Source organism: Onychostoma macrolepis, chromosome 09 (genome assembly GCF_012432095.1).
Source record: "Onychostoma macrolepis isolate SWU-2019 chromosome 09, ASM1243209v1, whole genome shotgun sequence".
Lineage (NCBI taxonomy): Eukaryota > Metazoa > Chordata > Actinopteri > Cypriniformes > Cyprinidae > Onychostoma > Onychostoma macrolepis.
This window is the reverse complement of record NC_081163.1, coordinates 14,390,402-14,409,024: the sequence shown is the minus strand read 5'-3', so window position 1 is coordinate 14,409,024 and position 18,623 is coordinate 14,390,402. Positions and strand designations below refer to the sequence as shown.

Sequence of the window (18,623 nt, the reverse complement as noted above, 5' to 3'; positions counted from 1 at the left end):
GTAGGTTTGTAATGAAATTCTTGCTCTTGAGTTTGACAGCATTTTCTTTTTAGACCCTTTACCAGCATACACTCCAATATACTCTTTGATTATATTATATATTATATTATTGCCCTCAGTGTACAGAAACTTAAGATTATTTTCATTGCTTCCAAATTCAGATCTTCTATAGCAGATGCATTTATATGGACAGTGTCTAGACATGAGTTTGCTGTTCTCTATGGGACTGAGTACTAGCAGAATCATACCTTATGAGTCATGACTCCATTTGCACCGATTTCCACATGACCTGCATTATAGTGTTATTTTTCTACCAGGTCTTTTTGTTATCTTTAAATATTAGCTCAAAAATGTACAAGGAGATACGTTCAGGAAATCTGCCAAAATCTGAACCATTGCATGGCCCATCCTCAGAAACAAAACAAAATATTTCCTCCAGAAAGCAAGAGGGAGTCTGGTTGTCATTACTGGTGAAAGGGAGGATTGCAAACCACCACCCACCCATCCACCATCTGGCATATGTTCACCTACAGAGGAAGAACAGAGGTTTGATGTGGAAGGCAAAGGTCGCGGGGTGAATGAACACTCTTGTGTCTTGCAGGCAGGTGGGTGGAGAGTGTAAGCTCTCCTCTGAATCATCACTGAGGCGCTGTCGGACCCCCGACGGTTTGATCTGTAGTGGGAGAGGTGAGTGTGAGTGCGGGATTTGCATATGCCAGGTCACAGAACCCGGAACGTTCTATGGACCGCGTTGTGAGTGCCATGACTGGATCTGTCCGACATATGATGGGAAGACCTGTGGAGGTAAAAGCTGTCTCACACTCTCCCAACACAACATTCCCACTTAGTCCTTCACTTACTTGTGAATGTCATGTTTCAATATCAGGTGTCTTCTGGAATAAAAAAGGCTTTGTAGACATGTGCAAGACACACATCCAGCTTCAGTAAGGCCTTTGATGTTCCATCCAATATTGTGTCATTAGCTACAAGGTCTCATTTGAATTTCACAGTGCCTCTATTCAGCCAAACATAGGCAGTTTCAAAGGAGCCTGTTTGGGTGCCATGTTGTTCTGTAGCAACCCTCTTTTTAAAAAAGACTTTGCAGACACTGCTTCAAAGGATCATTTTCACCGATACTTCCTTTACTGTGTTGAATGTCATTTCAGTAGTTTCCACTGGATGGTGAGTGTGTGCAAAATTTGTGAGTCCACAGAAATCCATTAGCAGAGTGTCCTGAATAACCTGACATCCAAACCCTTAACTAACAGCTCCATGACCTGCTGATGGCTTTGAAACATCTTATAATTCTAAGGACACGATGGTGGTGCTAGTTTAAGATATTTACACTCCATAGAGAACAACTGTGACAGTATATGTTTTTATAAGTTCTTCAATAAAGAATTCAAAGCAAATGAACTGAATCAACTATATATATATATATATACAGTATATATATATATATATATATATATATATATATATATATATATATATATATTAGTGCTGTCAAACGATTAATTAATAATTAGTTTTTCTTTACATAATATATGTGTGTATACTGTGTATATTTATTATGTATATATAAATACAAACACATGCATGTATATATTTAAGAAAAATATGTTATGTTTATAGATTAAATATATTTATATATAATATAAAATATAAATATATAAATGTATATACATGTAAATATTTTCAAAAATATACTGTATGTGTGTGTGTTTATATATACATAATAAATATACACAATACACACACATGTAAACAAAAACTTTTATTTTGGATGCGATTAATCATTTGACAGCACTAATATATACAGCTACGTGTGTGTGTGTATCTGTATATATATATATATATATATATATATATATATATATATATATATAATTTATTTATTTTATTTTTTTTAAGGAAGTTGAACTCAGACTGAACTTCTGCAGATATTATCAATTAATAACCAAATAACCTCAGAGTTGATGATTGGTCTCTCTTGAAAAGTTTATATATTACAACTTAAAAAAAAAATTCCATTAAGAAAATAAATGGGGTTTTTGCTTACTTTCCTGCTGTTGCTCTCTATATAACATGTTGATTTCTATACTCTTGAAAATAGAAATCCACCTGACAGACTTTGAACAAAAACACCCATCTATTTCCGTACCACCTCCAGTTCTGATCTGTAGAAATGAGATGTTGAGGACCACTAATGGAGATATGTGAAGCTGGAAAGAAAGATTTTTTTTTTTTTTTTGGAGGCATGTTGCGAACCAGTGAAGAGCTCATTAGCTTTGGAGCATTGCTGATAATAGGGTTTCTCTCATGGTTATGTATTCTGAAAATGGAGGCCACATATGGACCAACATTTTTTCTTGTCTAACATCAAGGCTATTTACTGCACATCTCTGTCAAAATACCCAACATCTCATCTTTTAACTAGAAAGCTGGTTTTCTGAGCTGGTCCATGGCAGTTTGGGATATTCTAGACTTGTAAAAGGATTCTGATGTTGTGCTATTTTGCACATCCCTTCACTTCACTGTAATTAAAGTTTTAGAACAGCATCAGGTGGAATATATACCAGAAATACAGTGAGAAATGCTGTTATGCTTTATGTTTGTCTTCTGTTCAATCATTTTTGAGCATTACGCAAAAATGGAAGGATGTGCAAGCTGAGCAGGATTGTTTGAATATCGCTTAGAGTTTGAAACACTGTCTTGTCATTTCAATCAGCATACAGGGCATTTAAGGTCTTGTTTACGTGCTCCAGTTCCATAACCACAACCTGCTCTTTTGAAAAACACATAGTATTACATAGTTTTTGGCCTTCCTTTTTTCTTTCTTTCCTTTTTTAATAATTTCATTTCTCATTACAAGATGTGCATGATAAGTGGAGCATTTAATGAGAAATTTATTTTCTGACTAAAGAAGAAAAGCCTGTCTTGGTCTCTGGAGAGTTGCATTTGTTCAGGAAGACTCCATAAATCATCTTGCTTTGAAACACCTGTTTTTGTTCACTGACAAACAGATAGACATGACAGCATATCTTGACCCAGCGATAAGACTGTGAACTAGCACTTTAGGGTGCACATAATAACGACAAAATGTTTTTACCGGACAGCTGGTCATCAGCTGTGAATGATTTGTTTTAGTTTGCTCGCATCTCCAGTGTTTCAATAGGTTACATTTGATTAACATGTGTGAATATTTTCTTTTCATTTTTTGTCACCGAATAGTACAAAAATTCAAATGTACAAGCATTTCCATGGGATTTGAATTGTTTGTACAGACTGAGAAAAACGGAGCACAATTTCATGGTTTTCTTCCCTTTTTATGTGACCTGGTTTTGCTTTTTTTCTTCTACTTTATGGGGACAGAGCTCAACGTGGCAGTTTCTTTCCACTTTTTTCACTCATTTTTCCCTCTCCCAAAACAAGTTAATTGGGGTTTCAAGGAGCCACGTGAAAGATTTGGCACAGCGCTGACTTAACTTTTTCCTCTCTAGCTCTTTTCCATCTATAGACATTTTCTCAGCGACTTGGTGCGACCTTCATTTTTGCTCCTGTGGTGTGATGCACTGTCCTTTTTTATCAAGCAAGTGTTGCCATCTAGAGACCTCTTCTCTCCAGTTCTTCTCAACAAACTAAAATGAGGTATATGTGAAGAACAGATTTATGATCATTTATGTCCACAGAAAGTTGTTTTATATACATCAGTAACGATGGCTTTGATTTATGATACCCTTGAGATCCTTTGCTTTTTTTGATGCGCTTGAGTGAGCGTGTCAGAAGAGTGATATTCCATGTTTCCAGGTCCCAGTGGAACCCTGTCAAAGAGCTTTTTCCTCAGTCTTTTTGTTGTTGGACTTCTGTTCTTCCCAAAAACATTCTAATGGGGAAATGACTTCTAGGAATATCATATGACCTTTCTTTTAACTTGAGTGCCACGTATTTAAAACACTGTGTCTTGCATGAGATGCAAAGATGTCCATCTAACGCTTGTTTAGCTAGAAAAACAATGGAAATGTAGTGCAGTGGAATGGAAAAAAGCATTCTGTGTGAACAGCCCCTAAACCCATAGAAGAACTGAGGCAACTTCTCCAAGGTGCTTAGAATAATCTCAGTGTCTATCCCAGACTGTCTCAATCTGGACAGCTTATTCATGCACAAATATCACTTGATTATTACAATATATTTGCCAAATGAATGTTTGGAAATGGAAAACTGACATTTCCTACTGGCACACTAAAGCAAAAGATACAAATTACATTCTTAACCTTTATCTAATGTGCTAAAGATGTTTCCACAGCATGGTATACACCAATAGCACTTTTTAAAATGTTTCGGTGAAGTGTAATTATAGTTTGCTACACAATGGGCTCGACAGCGGAGTTTATGGTTCAGGTGAACCAAAGTATGCATTCTAGCAAGTCACCATATAGTGTGGGTACTAGCTCAGGCAGCAGGTCTGAGCCATACTTCAAAATTACATGAAAAGGTCACATGCCTTCCAGGTCAATATGTGCTTGGGGATACAGTGGAAAATTGTGTCCGAACAGGGGACAACACTGTGTCATTTTACTGCAAATATGAATGATGAAGCCAAAATGACAATTTAATTTCCTCTATGGGCTTTCATCCAATTAGTAACACACTATCAAATGTCAGGTGAGAGGAAATAGGGAAAAAATGAACATGACATGGGCCGGACATGAACGCACATCTCCCATATGAGCGCTACGGCTAAAAATGCTGGGACCACAGATCTGACAAGTATCATAAATCACAGATTGTCTATAAACTTATTACACACAGTGACCCTCATTCTTTACATGATTTGGCCTGTCTTCATCGCTGCAGGTCTGCTGTAGGTATGCAGCATTATTAGCCAGGACAGATGTCTCCCTCACACCCAGCCCAACCTAGCACATAATCATTTCACGCTCTACAACGCAAAGCAGGAGAACAACAAGGGGAAATAATTACCTCACTGTCTTGTTTTATACGAAGCCGCTGTTTAACAGGCTAAGAGGGGAAAAAATATCTTCAAGTTCAAGCTAGCACATAAAGGCCATGGTTTACTAAAGGTTTGTGTGGATAAAAACATGTGCAAACTTCATAGAAAGCTGATTAGCAAAGAGTCTGCTGTGGATTGCGTCTTTTGTAATGCATAAAAAAGTCAGTTTCTATGGTTGTTCCTTAATGAATTTTCTCTTTCATTGCACTGTGTTTGTCCCAATCCAATGTAAAACTTGTTAGATTAATTTCAACGGAGCAGCCCGGTTTTATTTATTTATTATCTTTTTTTGTTTGTTTGTTTTGATATGTATAATTAGGCTGCATTTACACTAAAAAATAATTGGTGTAGAATCAACTTTCATTCAGAAATTGCTAGCAAATTTCACAAATAATTTCACAAATAATTAGAACAGCAAGTAAATTTTGAAATAAAAAGACTAAAAATAGTATTATCTTCTAAAACATTGTCCAACAATCTTTGTTTAATGACAACATCATTTTTTGCATTGTAGGTACAAAAGATACTCGTTGTGAGCCATTCGTTTGTTACAGTTTCCTTTTGTTTAGTGATTTAAAGTGGCTGACTTTAATGGAAAACAGAAGGCAAAAGCAATAGAACAGGGTAGCAATCTTTAATTAATATTATTTTTAGAATATATATATTCTCTTGGATGATTTGGTGTCTTTATCTTTGTGTACACTGTTAATCGGAACAAGCTATTATACTCACACTCCAATCATAGGTGTAATTGAGATCTTTGAAAGCACTACCACTCGCTGATTTCAATTTGATTTTCATTTGCATTGGTTAGTTAAGATCCTATCTAAGCTCAATTGAGTTAATATGAACATTTTTCAATGATCATTGAAGCACCTTAATATAAAAGAAGCAAAGTGACTGCTGCTTCAAGGTAAAAAAATAAAAAATAAATGTAGATATATCTACTGAAAAAAAGATTCTTGAGCCAAAAATATTTGCATCCTGAAATGAGCTGAATGCTCAGAGACAACATCGCCTGCGATTCAGTGCTTCACAAAGCAAATTATTGTAATAAGAGTTTGTCATGCATACTCCTGGTCACCCCATATTGTCAGTATTTAACATGGACAGCACTGTCTGCAATAGGAACAGCTATTAGCATCTGATGACTCATTAATCTGCTCGCCGTCTGCAATTTATCTGATGAGGCCACACCGTCTATTAATACTGTTCACAGCTGTTTAGAGTGAGTCATACAGCTCAGGGTGGATATGGCCGTCTTGGCCCATCAGCTGGGAGGGGGTAAATTATGCCCCTGGTGGCACAGAAGCAGGGACACAGTGGACAGCAAGGACCAAACTCTTCCTCCCACACATGGGTAGGTGGCAGTTAATATGTCAAAGTGATTGTGTCTGCATGTAGAATCAAACTCTGACATCAACCGACTTTCAAGAGAAACGTGACTACGAATGTTAAGAACATATTAAATGGCACTGAAAAAAGAAACTTTTGCTTTGTTCTTGTTTTTAGAATACCGACATTGCTACTTTCTGTAGAACTGCTTATAGCAGAATTGAACTTGTTTAGAAACTGATGTACCTTACACTGTTATTGAACTGAACTAAAACAACACTGAATGTACGTAAGCTAAATAATGAAACTATTATCTTTTTTGAGCTGCTTTACAGCAGAATCTGAATGGTCTCCATAACTGAGATCAAATCTGCTCTTTTCCCATTTATTAAAGCTGATTTGAAACAATCTGCACTGTATAAAGTGCTATGGAAATAAAAGTGACTTGACTTGAAAACAGGACATTTGTCCTTTTATTTAATGTAACTGGTATTCCCAATGTTAAAAGTAGTCATTTGAGAATGCATTAAAAGTCAAATAGGTTCTTCTAAAAAAACATCAGCTTGAGACCACATTGAAAACATTATTCTGATGATCAGTAATGTCTGAAATTGTGTCAGTCACATTGAACAAGAAGTTGTTGTCCCACTGCTTACAACCTGCCTGATGTATATGAGGAATGCCTTCTTAAAGGATCACATCATAGCCAATGTCCAAAAATGCATTGCTCATATCTTAACATTTGCAATACCAATTTGCTTTTAATCTATAGGGCACAAGATAGATGTATCCTCCATTTGGTATTAGCATAAATCTTGCCTTTCCCTCCAGATTGGCTATAAAACACTGAATGTTTGTGACAAGCAGCCAAGACTCTCTGGTAATGAGTGCAGGAGCAGAACAAGGCTATTGTTAAGGACTGATGGATAGCCCTTGAAGACGACATCAAATTTACATGATGGATTAGTGCAGGGAGTGATTGAAGATGGCACTTCAGGATGTGGCTAAAGGAGCTGAATTTACAATAACAGTATATATTTGTAGCATATTTTGTCTGCCGGTGTTTTTTTTTTTGTTTTGTTTTTTTTGTTAACATCCATTTTCATCCATGGAGTCAAGAATAATGATAGGCAATCAGCAATGGTCTGATATAGAAAAATAATCTCACTTTTGGTACTGTTGCATGCATATCAAAAGAGAAAGTGGTGGAAAATGAATGAAAAATGTTCTTACGGTATTTCGTAATAAGTAGAATTACTTGTATTTTCTTTATAAGTGAGCTTTGTGGAAAAATCTACCTTATATTGCACTTACATTGTCATTAGGCTACACACAATCGTCTAACTTTGCAGGTGGTAGAATTAAATATCCCTGCTTTATCCCATAATATTTAGATATTTAGAATTAAATATCCCATAAGCTTTATTATTTTTATTTTATTTTATAATACACCTGCACAAAACATACTGGGTCATTGTTTTTAAACTTTTTTTTCATGGCTTTCAAGGGGATGTCAAGCAATCTGCCTCATTTGGCTAGTTTCCATATGGCATATGATTTTGTGCCAAAATACTATAGTCAGCCACAAACGTCAGCAACAAAACATATGGGAAATATTTTCTTCTCCCTTTTAACACTTCATAAGCCTATTCATTTTGCTTTGTTAACAATGAGCAATTTTATAGTTTGTGCATCATTTAGCAAATGGGTTAACAAAGTGTCTTCAGGGGCATTAAAGCCTGAACCCGACCTGTTTGGGCATGAGCCTGTGATTCGGTCTGACTTGAGAATTTTTCATTTTAATGACTTCAAAATTAAAACAAGTGTAAAAACAAAATACTTTTACACTGATCAGGTAGCACATCTAGTGTGTAGGGTTGTGCAATTGTATGATACCAATGGTGTGGAAATGAACCATAAGGAATCTTCAACACCTTTTAGCTGTGAAAAGCACATGTGTGAAACACACAGAACTCCCATCCTCCTCTCTGTCAGGGTTTCCTAGGTAAACATGCATACATGGAGAGTGTTAATGTCTTTCACATCACCCTGGCCTTCACCCCTCTCCAAACACCTTACAAATGTGTTACTAATCACAAAATCAATCTCATAGTGAGCTCTTTGACTCATCCAACAAAATATCATTTGTTATCAACCTGTTTACTTTAACAGTGTGGGTCTGTATCATGACTGTGTGTTACTCAAAACAATCAGTAACTGTATTCTGTATGTGTGTACAATGCAGATCATGGGATATGCAAATGTGGAAAGTGTTTCTGTGATGAAAACTGGTTTGGGGAATCCTGTCAGTACCAGGAGGAATGTTCACTCTCCGGTAAAACCAGTAAAGAGCTCTGCCGCAATGCCCAGGGTGTAGTTTGCTCCAATGCAGGTAAGATGTTTGATATTTGGTATTGCATGGGGGCCTATAAATAATAGAACTGAAGGTCAGGATATGCAGTTGTGGCATGCAGTTGTCCAAACATTCTTTCTGGGTGGCCTAGAAAATAACAGCCTGCTTGTATTTCACACCTTGCCCCCAACCCTATATTTAACCCTTACACCGACCTGATCATTAACTTTAGGTGATGTGTCTGTATGTTGTTAGCAAGGGGGCCCAGCTGCTTGCAGATATGCCTGCTATGTATCTACTGTGTCATTAGGGCATGTGAAATGCAGTGTATCAGGATTGGGCAAAATTCAGAATGTAAGAATTGGCTTGTTTTGGGTATGTGAATCAATTTGTTCACACTTCCAGTTCCAATATATATATATATATATATATATATATATATATATGAAGAGTTCCAAAGCAAAAGCCTCTAAAAGCCATTTTGGTCAAAAATGAGATGATGATACTGAGTGAATGCTCTCCACACATAGTATATCTTCATCAAGTACTTTCACTTCAAATGCACTAAATCCCAGCCTCAACCCGTTCAGAAGTACTAGTACTTACATAGAAACCTATACATAGTTGCCAGAAAGAAATGCTAATTTTAAAGAAAAAGTCAGACGTACTTAGAGGCTTTTGCATCTGAACTCTTCATATATTTATATATATATATATATATATATATATATATATATATATACACACACACACACACACACACACACACACTTGGTCAGCATTGTTGGTACTCTTGGTAAATATGATCAAAGAAGGCTGTGAAAATAAATGTGCATTGTTAATCCTTTTGATCTTTTTTTTTTTTTATATCACAAAATCTAAGCTTTCATTGGAGAATAAGAATTTAAAATGGGGGGAAATATCATTATGAAATAATAATAAATGTTTTTTTTTTTTTTTCTCAAATGCATATTGGACACAATTACTGGTACCCCTAGAAATTCTTATGAGTAAAATATCTCTGAAGTATATTCCCATTCATATTCACAATTTTGAGCACTCCAGCGTGATTATGAACATTCAATTATCCAGCCATGGCTTCCTGTTTCACAGAAATATAAATAGAAGGGAAAACAAAACAAAGGCCAAATTCCAAATTAATCAACCATCACAATGAGAAAAACCAAAGAATATATTTCCGATGTGCAGCAAAAGATAATTGAGCTTCACAAATTAGTGAAGTGGCTTTAAGAAAAGAGCTAGAGCAGTGAAAATGACCATTTCCAACATCAGGGCAATAATTAAGAATTTCCAATCAATATAAAATGTTACGAAACTGCCTGGAAGAGGACGTGTGTCTATATATAACTTCAAATGGGACTGGCTTCTATTTTCAGATGTAACTAAACATTTAGTTTTGTGTTCAGTGACCCATTTTTATGTTGTTTTTAAGGTTTGTTTTTGGATTATTGTCCGGTTTGAAGATCCAAACATGGCCCATTATAAGATTTCTAACAGAGTCAGTCACTTATTGGTTTTTTATCTGTTGGTACTTGATAGAATCCATGATGCCATGCGTCTAAACAAGATGTCCAGGACCTACAGCAGAAATATAGGCCCACAACATCAAAAATACAGCAGTATATTTCATTGTACACATGGGGTACTTTTTATCCCTGTGTTCACCAAACCCATCTTGAGTGTTTGCTGCTAAAAAGCTCCTATTTTGGCAAATGGAGGTTTCAAAAAGTATTGAATAAAAGGTGTATTAGAGAAAAACATTTATTTCATAATGATATTTCCCCCCATTTTGAATTCCTATTCTCCAATGAAAGGTTAGATTTTTGTTAATTTTTTAAATAATAGATCAAAAGGATTAACAATGCAGATTTATTTCCACAGCCTTCTTTTATCATATTTACCAAGGGTACCAACAATTCTGACCATGTGTGTGTGTGTGTGTGTGTGTGTGTGTGTATACATTCATATATATCTATATCTATATATATTAGTGGTGGGCCGTTATCGGCGTTAACGTGCTGCGTTAACGTGAGACTCTTATCGGGCGATAAAAAAAATATCGCTGTTAATCTATTCTCAAAGTTGGGTTGGGAGCTGGGTCTATACTATGCAAGCTATGAAGACTTTCACCTTGATAGTTTAGCGCGGATGTATACCTAGCCGAATTGCACTGTAGGGGCGAACGAGTCTTGAACCTGTGTGTATGCGTGCTAACATGGATGCAGCTATGAAGCCGCCGGGTTTGCTTCAGGGAAAATTTATTTTTAAGAAGCTTCCTAATGGAAATCGGCAAGTCATTTCTGTCTCTACGTTACATGGTCGCGCTCTCTGTATCGCGAGCACAGCGGAGTTCCGCCCCGGTACGCACGCGCACACACACACACACACACGTAAGCGCACACACAAGTGAGCACACTCCCACTCCTATTTGTAAATATTAAGCCGCAAAACGTCTATTTAAATATGACTTCTGTGTGTCTCTGTGTTAATGTATGGCGCAGACGCACGGGTTTGTTCACTACTCATACAGAAGCGCGCGACGCTTGCGGCGATATTAACGTCTGTCGTCTCACTATGAACAACATCTCCAGAACTGCTCTGAGAGTCACTTCATGAGCATTCGAGCGTTTCATTTGAGAAAAACTATCCTCACGGCAACCCGTCAAAATAAAAGTTCGGTTTCACTTGAAGACATTGGGCAGAACGTAATAGGCTACTACTACTAAAACTATTAAAACCTTATCTTTAAGGAATAATCATACAATGTCTTCAATAGTATTATCAATATTAAATTCTTGAAGACTGCTAGTTGTTTACTACTAGTAGTAAACTTATTCTGATCTACTTTGCAGAATTCAAATGAGCCATTTTAATCTAGATTAATCTAGATTAATTCCAAAATTACAGTGAGATTAATCTATTTTTAAAAAATTAATCTATGCCCACCACTAATATATATATATAGATAGATAGATAGATAGATAGATATGTGTGTGTGTGTGTGTGTGTACTGTAAGTGCCTCTAAGTGCCATCTGAAATTTTCTTCTAAAATGAGCATTTGTTCTCAGGCTCCTATTATGTCCACTTTAATGGCAATGAAAATAAATTACTGAACCTACACATAAAAGCCTGAGATAAATGCTCATTTTAGAAGAAAATTTCAGATGGCACTTTGAGGCTTTTTTATCTGAACTCTTCATATATGTAAATATAAATATATATTACATATTCTTAAATATATACATGTATACACACATATTATGTAAACACAAACTTTTATTTTGGATGCTATTGTTATTATTATTATTATTATATTGAGAAAATCAAAGTGTTCTACCACGGTCCATAAAATAAAATTTTGAATATGTAATGAATTTAGTATATTAAATGAATTTTAATTTAAATTAATAGATTTAATTTAATTTAAATTAATATAAACTAATTTCTTTTAAATTAATATACATTTCTGTAATTAAATTTTTCAATATTTCTTTTTATATAATGTAAGAATTCTGGGGGTGGGGGGGTTGTTTATGATAACATGTGTATAGATAATTCATACTAAAATGTAAAAACGAATTCTTAGAATTTTCATCCAGTTTGCTGGCTCATTTCAAATTCAGGAATTCTCAGTTCATTTTCCGTCAAATTCTGAATGGCAATTCTACAGTGTATATAGCCTTAGGTTGGGTGTGTTTCGGTGTGTGTCTTGATATGTAGAAGTGTGTTTGCTGCTGTGCGGTGCTGTGGAGCAGTGTGACAGTGTGAGATCTGTGGGTTTTGACATCGATGTGTCTGGCCGACAGGCACCTGTCACTGCGGCAGCTGCATGTGCCACAATCCCGATGGGAAGGGCCTGATCAGCGGACGCTACTGCGAGTGTGACGACAGCGAGTGTTTGGATGAAGACTCTGGAGAAGTGTGTGGAGGTATGATCACAGGGTGACCAGCTCTGAGTGACCCATAAAATATTTGGACACATTTCTGTAAATTTTATATGTCTAGATAACAAAATATAAAATGAAGGGGCATAAAAGCTGCTTTGTTTTGCTTACTGATTTTTGCTAAAACTTTCAACATACTCTCATTAAAAAAAGGTACAAAATCTGTCACGGGCTGTACCCTTTAAAAAAGATACTAATGTGTGCATTTTAGATAGCCTAACGTACTCAGTAGTTATCAATATGTATCTTTAATGTACTAATATTTATCTTTTAGAGATAAATAAGGTACAAAAGTGTACTTTTTGAAAAGGTACCATCCCAGTGACAGATTTTGTACCTTTTTTTCTGAGAGCCTATGGTGGCTGTAGCAATGAATGTCACACACTTCGAGATCGAGGCATTAGAAGCATGCATGCACATTAGATGACCAGCTTGTAAAATCCAGTATTTTTTAAAAGTCTGATATATTTTTAATATAGTCTGAGATAAACTATTGAAAAATATCATACTACTGTTAACTGATTTTGTTAAGGGGGTAAGAAAAATTAAGTTAATTCAAAATTTTGACTTACCATCTTGTGTTATTTTTTATAAAATAATTTTTATGAATGAGATAAAAATGAAGTGAAAATGTTTTTAATGATGTAGTGTGTTTAATAGCATTAATATATATAAAATACACCCTTTACAATTAAATGACACCCTAATTCACATAATGCCATTGCTATACCTGTATTTGGTCAATGATGATTTTTTTTTAAATTCTCAAAACTCTGAAACTGAATTTCTCTCTTCCCTCTCCCTGTGTTCATGGTTGCAGGCCATGGAAAGTGTTACTGTGGAAACTGTTACTGCTCGGCTGGTTGGCATGGAGATAAATGTGAATTCCAGTGTGACATCAGCCCATGGGAGAGTAAGCGGAGATGCACATCTCCAGATGGCAAGATTTGCAGCAACAGAGGTCTGTCTTTGTGCAAGCATTTAGCTTTCTCTGACGTAACCAATATTTCCTATCACCCTTTAACCTTAAATAATAATATATTCCCATATGTTATCCTTAATGCTACTGCAGGGGTATCTAAATCAAATTAGAATTTTATTTGAGGGGTTTTCCACAGAGAATCTGCACCGAAATAAGTCTAATTGTCCCATATCATCTGTATACAGCATAAGTAATTTCACCTGACAAGCACAAATGAGAGTGGGACAATGCATTCTCCATTAAGATACATCAGGCAGCCAAAAAAGCTTTGGCTCTCATATTGCCGGTGAACCTCCAGGGAGCTTATCTGAAATTGATTACAGCAAAAGGGTGAAGTGGTACACAGCATAAACTCAACCTCAAATCTGAACCACTGTCTGTGGTTAAGTAATCTGCCCACAAACCATATCCACTCATCACAAGCAACCACGCTGGTTTTCTGCATCAAAAGCTTTCTAAAAACAACAGTATCTTCCAGCAGTGACACTTTCCAACAGAGTAGACAGTCCCTCATGACCTTCCTTAGGCATGCTAATCCATACATTTGTCGACATATGTTTTTTTATCATCCTCATTGAGGGGAAAGCCCTCTGTCTTTAACAGAAATTAAGTTACCGTTGCTCCAGAAAAGTGCACTTGTTAGTTCCAGTGCACATGGTGAAAGATATCCATTATTTTGGGCTCTTTTAAGCTATTCAGCCTCATTTTCTGTATTTTATATTCTGTTTATACCCTTCAATTATACGTTCTGCACTGTGAATGGCAGGTCTCAGTGGATCTCTGCTATTGTGTGAAATGACAGCCTCTTTTAGTCAGTCAACCTCTCAATCCATGAAATAGCTTGCCCTTCACTTTGAAATGCAACCATGCAAAGTTATACATTTAATAACCTTTTGGAGGGGAAAAAAAAGCACAAATGAAGCAAAAATGCTTAGGTTTTAAAACATCTAATAAAAGCTACTTTTAAAACCAGACTCATGCAAACTCTTGTTGGCAGAGTCAATTAAATGTGATTCTGGCAAGTATGGGATGCCAAAGGGAGGCCTGAAAAAGGGGTCAAATGGCAGTTGCAGACAGGCCAGTAAATAAAGAGCTTTATATCTACAACTAATGCTTGTAAAGAAAACTATGCTGGTAGGTCCCTTAGATGAGAAAGACATTCTCAGTCTGGTCAAGGTATTGAGAGGCTATTCCAGGCTGAAATCCTTTTTGAGAGGTAGAGACAAAAATGACATACAGTGTTAGATGTAAAACTGAAATTCACTGCAGTGTTATAAGGGGGAAAAATTGATTGATATAATAATGATTTTATATAAATAATACAAAAATGTACTTGGTTACTAACGTAACCTCAGTTCCCTGAGATACGGGAACAAGTACTGTGTCGCTAGACACTTATGGCGAAAACTCCTTTTTATCCTATGACTGAAGCCTTTACAATCACACAGTGAAACTTCACGGCCATTGGTTCGTGTAATTAATTAAAAACGAACCAATGGCTCGGCAGCTTCCAAGCCTATGGCGAGGAAGCCCGCCAGAATGGGCGGAGCCATCTGGCTATATAAGCGGGCATTGCGCCACAGGATCTCAGATCAATTTCAGATGAAGCGACAACACTGAGTCGTATCTCAGGGAATCAAAGTTACGTTAGTAACCGTGTACATTCCCTTTCGATACTACACTCGTACTGCGTCGCTAGATGCTTATGGGGAACCAATACAATCACGCCGTGCCATGAAAGAGGAACGACTGGCATGAACTGGCCTTGAGCAATTTAAGGGACCAAGTATAAGCAGGGTGAGCCCCACAGGAGGCAAGAGGGCTGAACTCACCAAGGTCAGCCCAGCCTCTGATAATCGTTCCAAATAATTCTGTACACCCTCTGCACTTCTGAAAGGGCCAGAAGTGTACAAGGAATATACTTGCCCTAAGCAGGCACGTGCCCCTTTAAGCAGACAGGATCCGAGCCTGTAAGGACATCCAAGTTATGGAATATTGCGAATGTGGACGGTGAGGCCCAGCCAGCCGCCGCACAAATGTCTGCCATGGACACACCGCTACACCACACCTAAGACGAGGCCATGCCCCAATTGGAATGGGCTCTAACTCCTATGGGGCTTTGCAGGCCCAGGGAGGAGTATGCTAGCGCAATAGCGTCAACTCACCATTGAGAAAATCTCTGCTTTGTGACCGGGGACCATTTTGGTGTGGCCTCCAAAGCATACAAAGAGTTGTTCTGACTGCCTGAACGTGGCGGAATGCTCGATGTAAATTCTCAGTGCCCTGACAGGGCAGAGAAGGTTTAACTCCTGGTTGGGGGTGCCAGATCGTCCTGTTCGCCTGAGACAGTCCGAAGGGCAGGATCGTGTATTGATATGCCACCCCCTCGAAGGCCCCAAGAATCATCTGTGATGGGGGGCTACCTGGATGTGAAAGTAAGCAACTTTCAGATCCAGAGAAAAAAGCCAGACCCCTGGGCGTATTTGCGAGAGGATCTGTTTCAAAGTAGTCATCCTGAACAGCCGTTTCATGAGAGCGCGGTTCAGGTGCCTGAGATCGAGGATGGGCCAGAGGCCGCCATCCTTTTTGGGGACAAGGAAGTAGCGGCTGTAGAAGCCTGACTCGCTCTGAGCTGGCGGGACCATCTCTATGGTCCCTTTTGCCAGTAAGGCCATCAACTTGTGTTATCTGTGCTGTGAAGGCTATAACGACTTCTGCGCAGGTCCAGACAGCCTCATGGGGGAGACCGGTGAGTCGAGGAATGGGACCTTGCCAGCCTCCTTGATCTCAGTGAAGTTTAGCCACAGGTGGTGCTCCAGCACCACTAAGCTGGCCATTGACCTCCCGATGACCTGTGCTGTCGCCTTTGTAGCTTGAAGGGCCAGGTGTGTTGCACTGCGCAGCTCTCTGAAAGCTGCAGGATCGGGTCCGGACTCGTCCATTGTTTGGAGGAAAGACCTGGAGCACGGCCATGGAGTGCAGTGCTGAGGCTGCCTGCCCGGCAGAGAAGTAAGCTCGTCCAGCGAGGGCAGACGTTGTCCTGCACGGTTTGGAGGGGTGAGCGACCTTCGCTTTCCATCCAATGGCAGTGGGCGGGCAGAGGTGCGCGGCCACTGACTCATCCAGAGGAGGCAGCTTTTCATAGCCCTTTTCTTCAGCGCCATCGACTGAGGAGAGTGCAGATGAAGCGGACGTGCAAAGGTGAGCCGAGTAGGGAGCACGCCACGACTTCATGACCTCATCATGGACCTCCGGAAAAAAAGGCGAGGGGCCTGGCGGTGCCCCGGCAGGAACCATTCGTCCAGATGGCTACGAGTGGGCTCCAGCATGGACCACTCCAATCCCAGCTCCTCCACCGCTCTAGAGAGGATGTGGAAAAGCTCGGCATCCATCCCTGTTTTGGCGTCGCTGGGATCCGTAGACGGCAAAAGGGCGGGGTCAATAGAAGAGCCCAATATATCCTCTGCGTCTAACGCTGCTAGAGACATGCTGTCATCTAGCAGCTCATTCTCGATCGCACTGAATGAAACCATGTCGCTCGCATCAGCCAAGGGACGCTGGTCCGGGTGTTCAAAGAGGATGGGAGAGTCATCGCTGCATGGCGAGAGCAAGGCAAGCGGGGTCTGAGCCTGCGTGAGCTGGGAGGAAGAAAACGGGAAGGCAGCGAGGGGCGGAGTCGCTCTCCGAAAAGAAAGCGATCCGAGCACGCAGAGATGCAAGACTCATGTTCACGCAGTGTGAACATTCCATCTCAGGCAGAGCGGCTTCTGCGTGGGGTTTACCCAGACCGGAAACGCAATCTGAGTGGCCATCGTCAGTGTGCAGTGCGGTCCTGCACGAGCTGCAATGACAGCGCAGCATTTGCAACAATGCCGCTGCACTTTTAGAGAGAAATTTGCTATTGTATCTTGCTGGATGGCGGCAGGGAACGATCTGGTATCTGAGCCGGATGCGGAAAGCGGCTCAAAGAGTGGGCGGGAACAGCAGGAAGACGCAGGTGAGTCAGCTTCTGTCCGCAGCGAGGCATGTCAATGGCGAGTGGCTTCAAGTCCTGTGGATCATCGAAGAGAAGATCGTCATCGTTGAAGGAGAATTGATCTGAGATCCTATGGTGCAATGCCCGCTTATATAGCCAGATGGCTGTGCCCATTCTGGCAGGCTCTGGCGGGCTTCCTCGCCATAGGCTCATGCAGCTCCGCTGCTGAGCCATTGGTTCGTTTTTAATTCACTGCACGAACCAATGGCCGTGCAGTTTCACTGCATGATGGTAAAGGCTTCAGTTACTGGAGAGAAAAAGAGTTTTCCCCATAAGCGTCTAGCGACGCATACATACACACACACACACAGATATATATATATATATATATATATATATATATATATATATACTTTTTTTTTTTAAATGTCACTTATGCCATGGCTGCATTTTTTGAGTAAAAATACAATATACAGTAATATTGTAGTAATATTATCTAAAATACAATAGTATTGTAAAATATTATTACAATTTAAAATAACTGTTTTCTATTTTAATATAATTTTATTAAAATGTAATTTCCTGTGATGACAAAGCTGGGTTTTCAGGAGTCATTACTCCAGTCACATGATCCTACAGAAATCATTCTAATATGATTATTTGTAACATTTTTTTTTTTTTACTTATCAATATTGAACACAGTTGTGCTGCTGAATATTTTGTGGAAACCTATACATTTTTTCAGGATTATTTGATGAATAGCTAAAAAAAATCAATTTAATGTGTCAATGCTAAATAAAAGTATTCATTTATTTATTTTTTTTAAATCTTACTGAACCCACATTTTGAGGGTTAATGTATATCCAATACTGACCACTACAGATTTAGTCTAATATCTAATATTGGCTGATAAACTATATTGTGGATCCCTAATTTTAAAGTTAGAGATGGTTCTGTAATGATTTTATAATTAGCATTTCCAAGACACTCTTGGGCT

General features: G+C 38.4%; 1 protein-coding gene across 1 annotated transcript in view; it reads left to right on the top strand.

The window, feature by feature from the left end:
- itgbl1 (integrin, beta-like 1) overlaps window positions 1–18,623 on the top strand; it is a 46,494-nt gene that overhangs the window by 959 nt on the left and 26,912 nt on the right. The window contains exons 2-5 of the mRNA XM_058787706.1: window positions 602–804; window positions 8,595–8,741; window positions 12,531–12,653; window positions 13,489–13,629. Of these exons, the coding sequence (XP_058643689.1) occupies window positions 602–804; window positions 8,595–8,741; window positions 12,531–12,653; window positions 13,489–13,629 (614 nt within the window). The remainder of the gene's footprint in view (window positions 1–601; window positions 805–8,594; window positions 8,742–12,530; window positions 12,654–13,488; window positions 13,630–18,623) is intronic.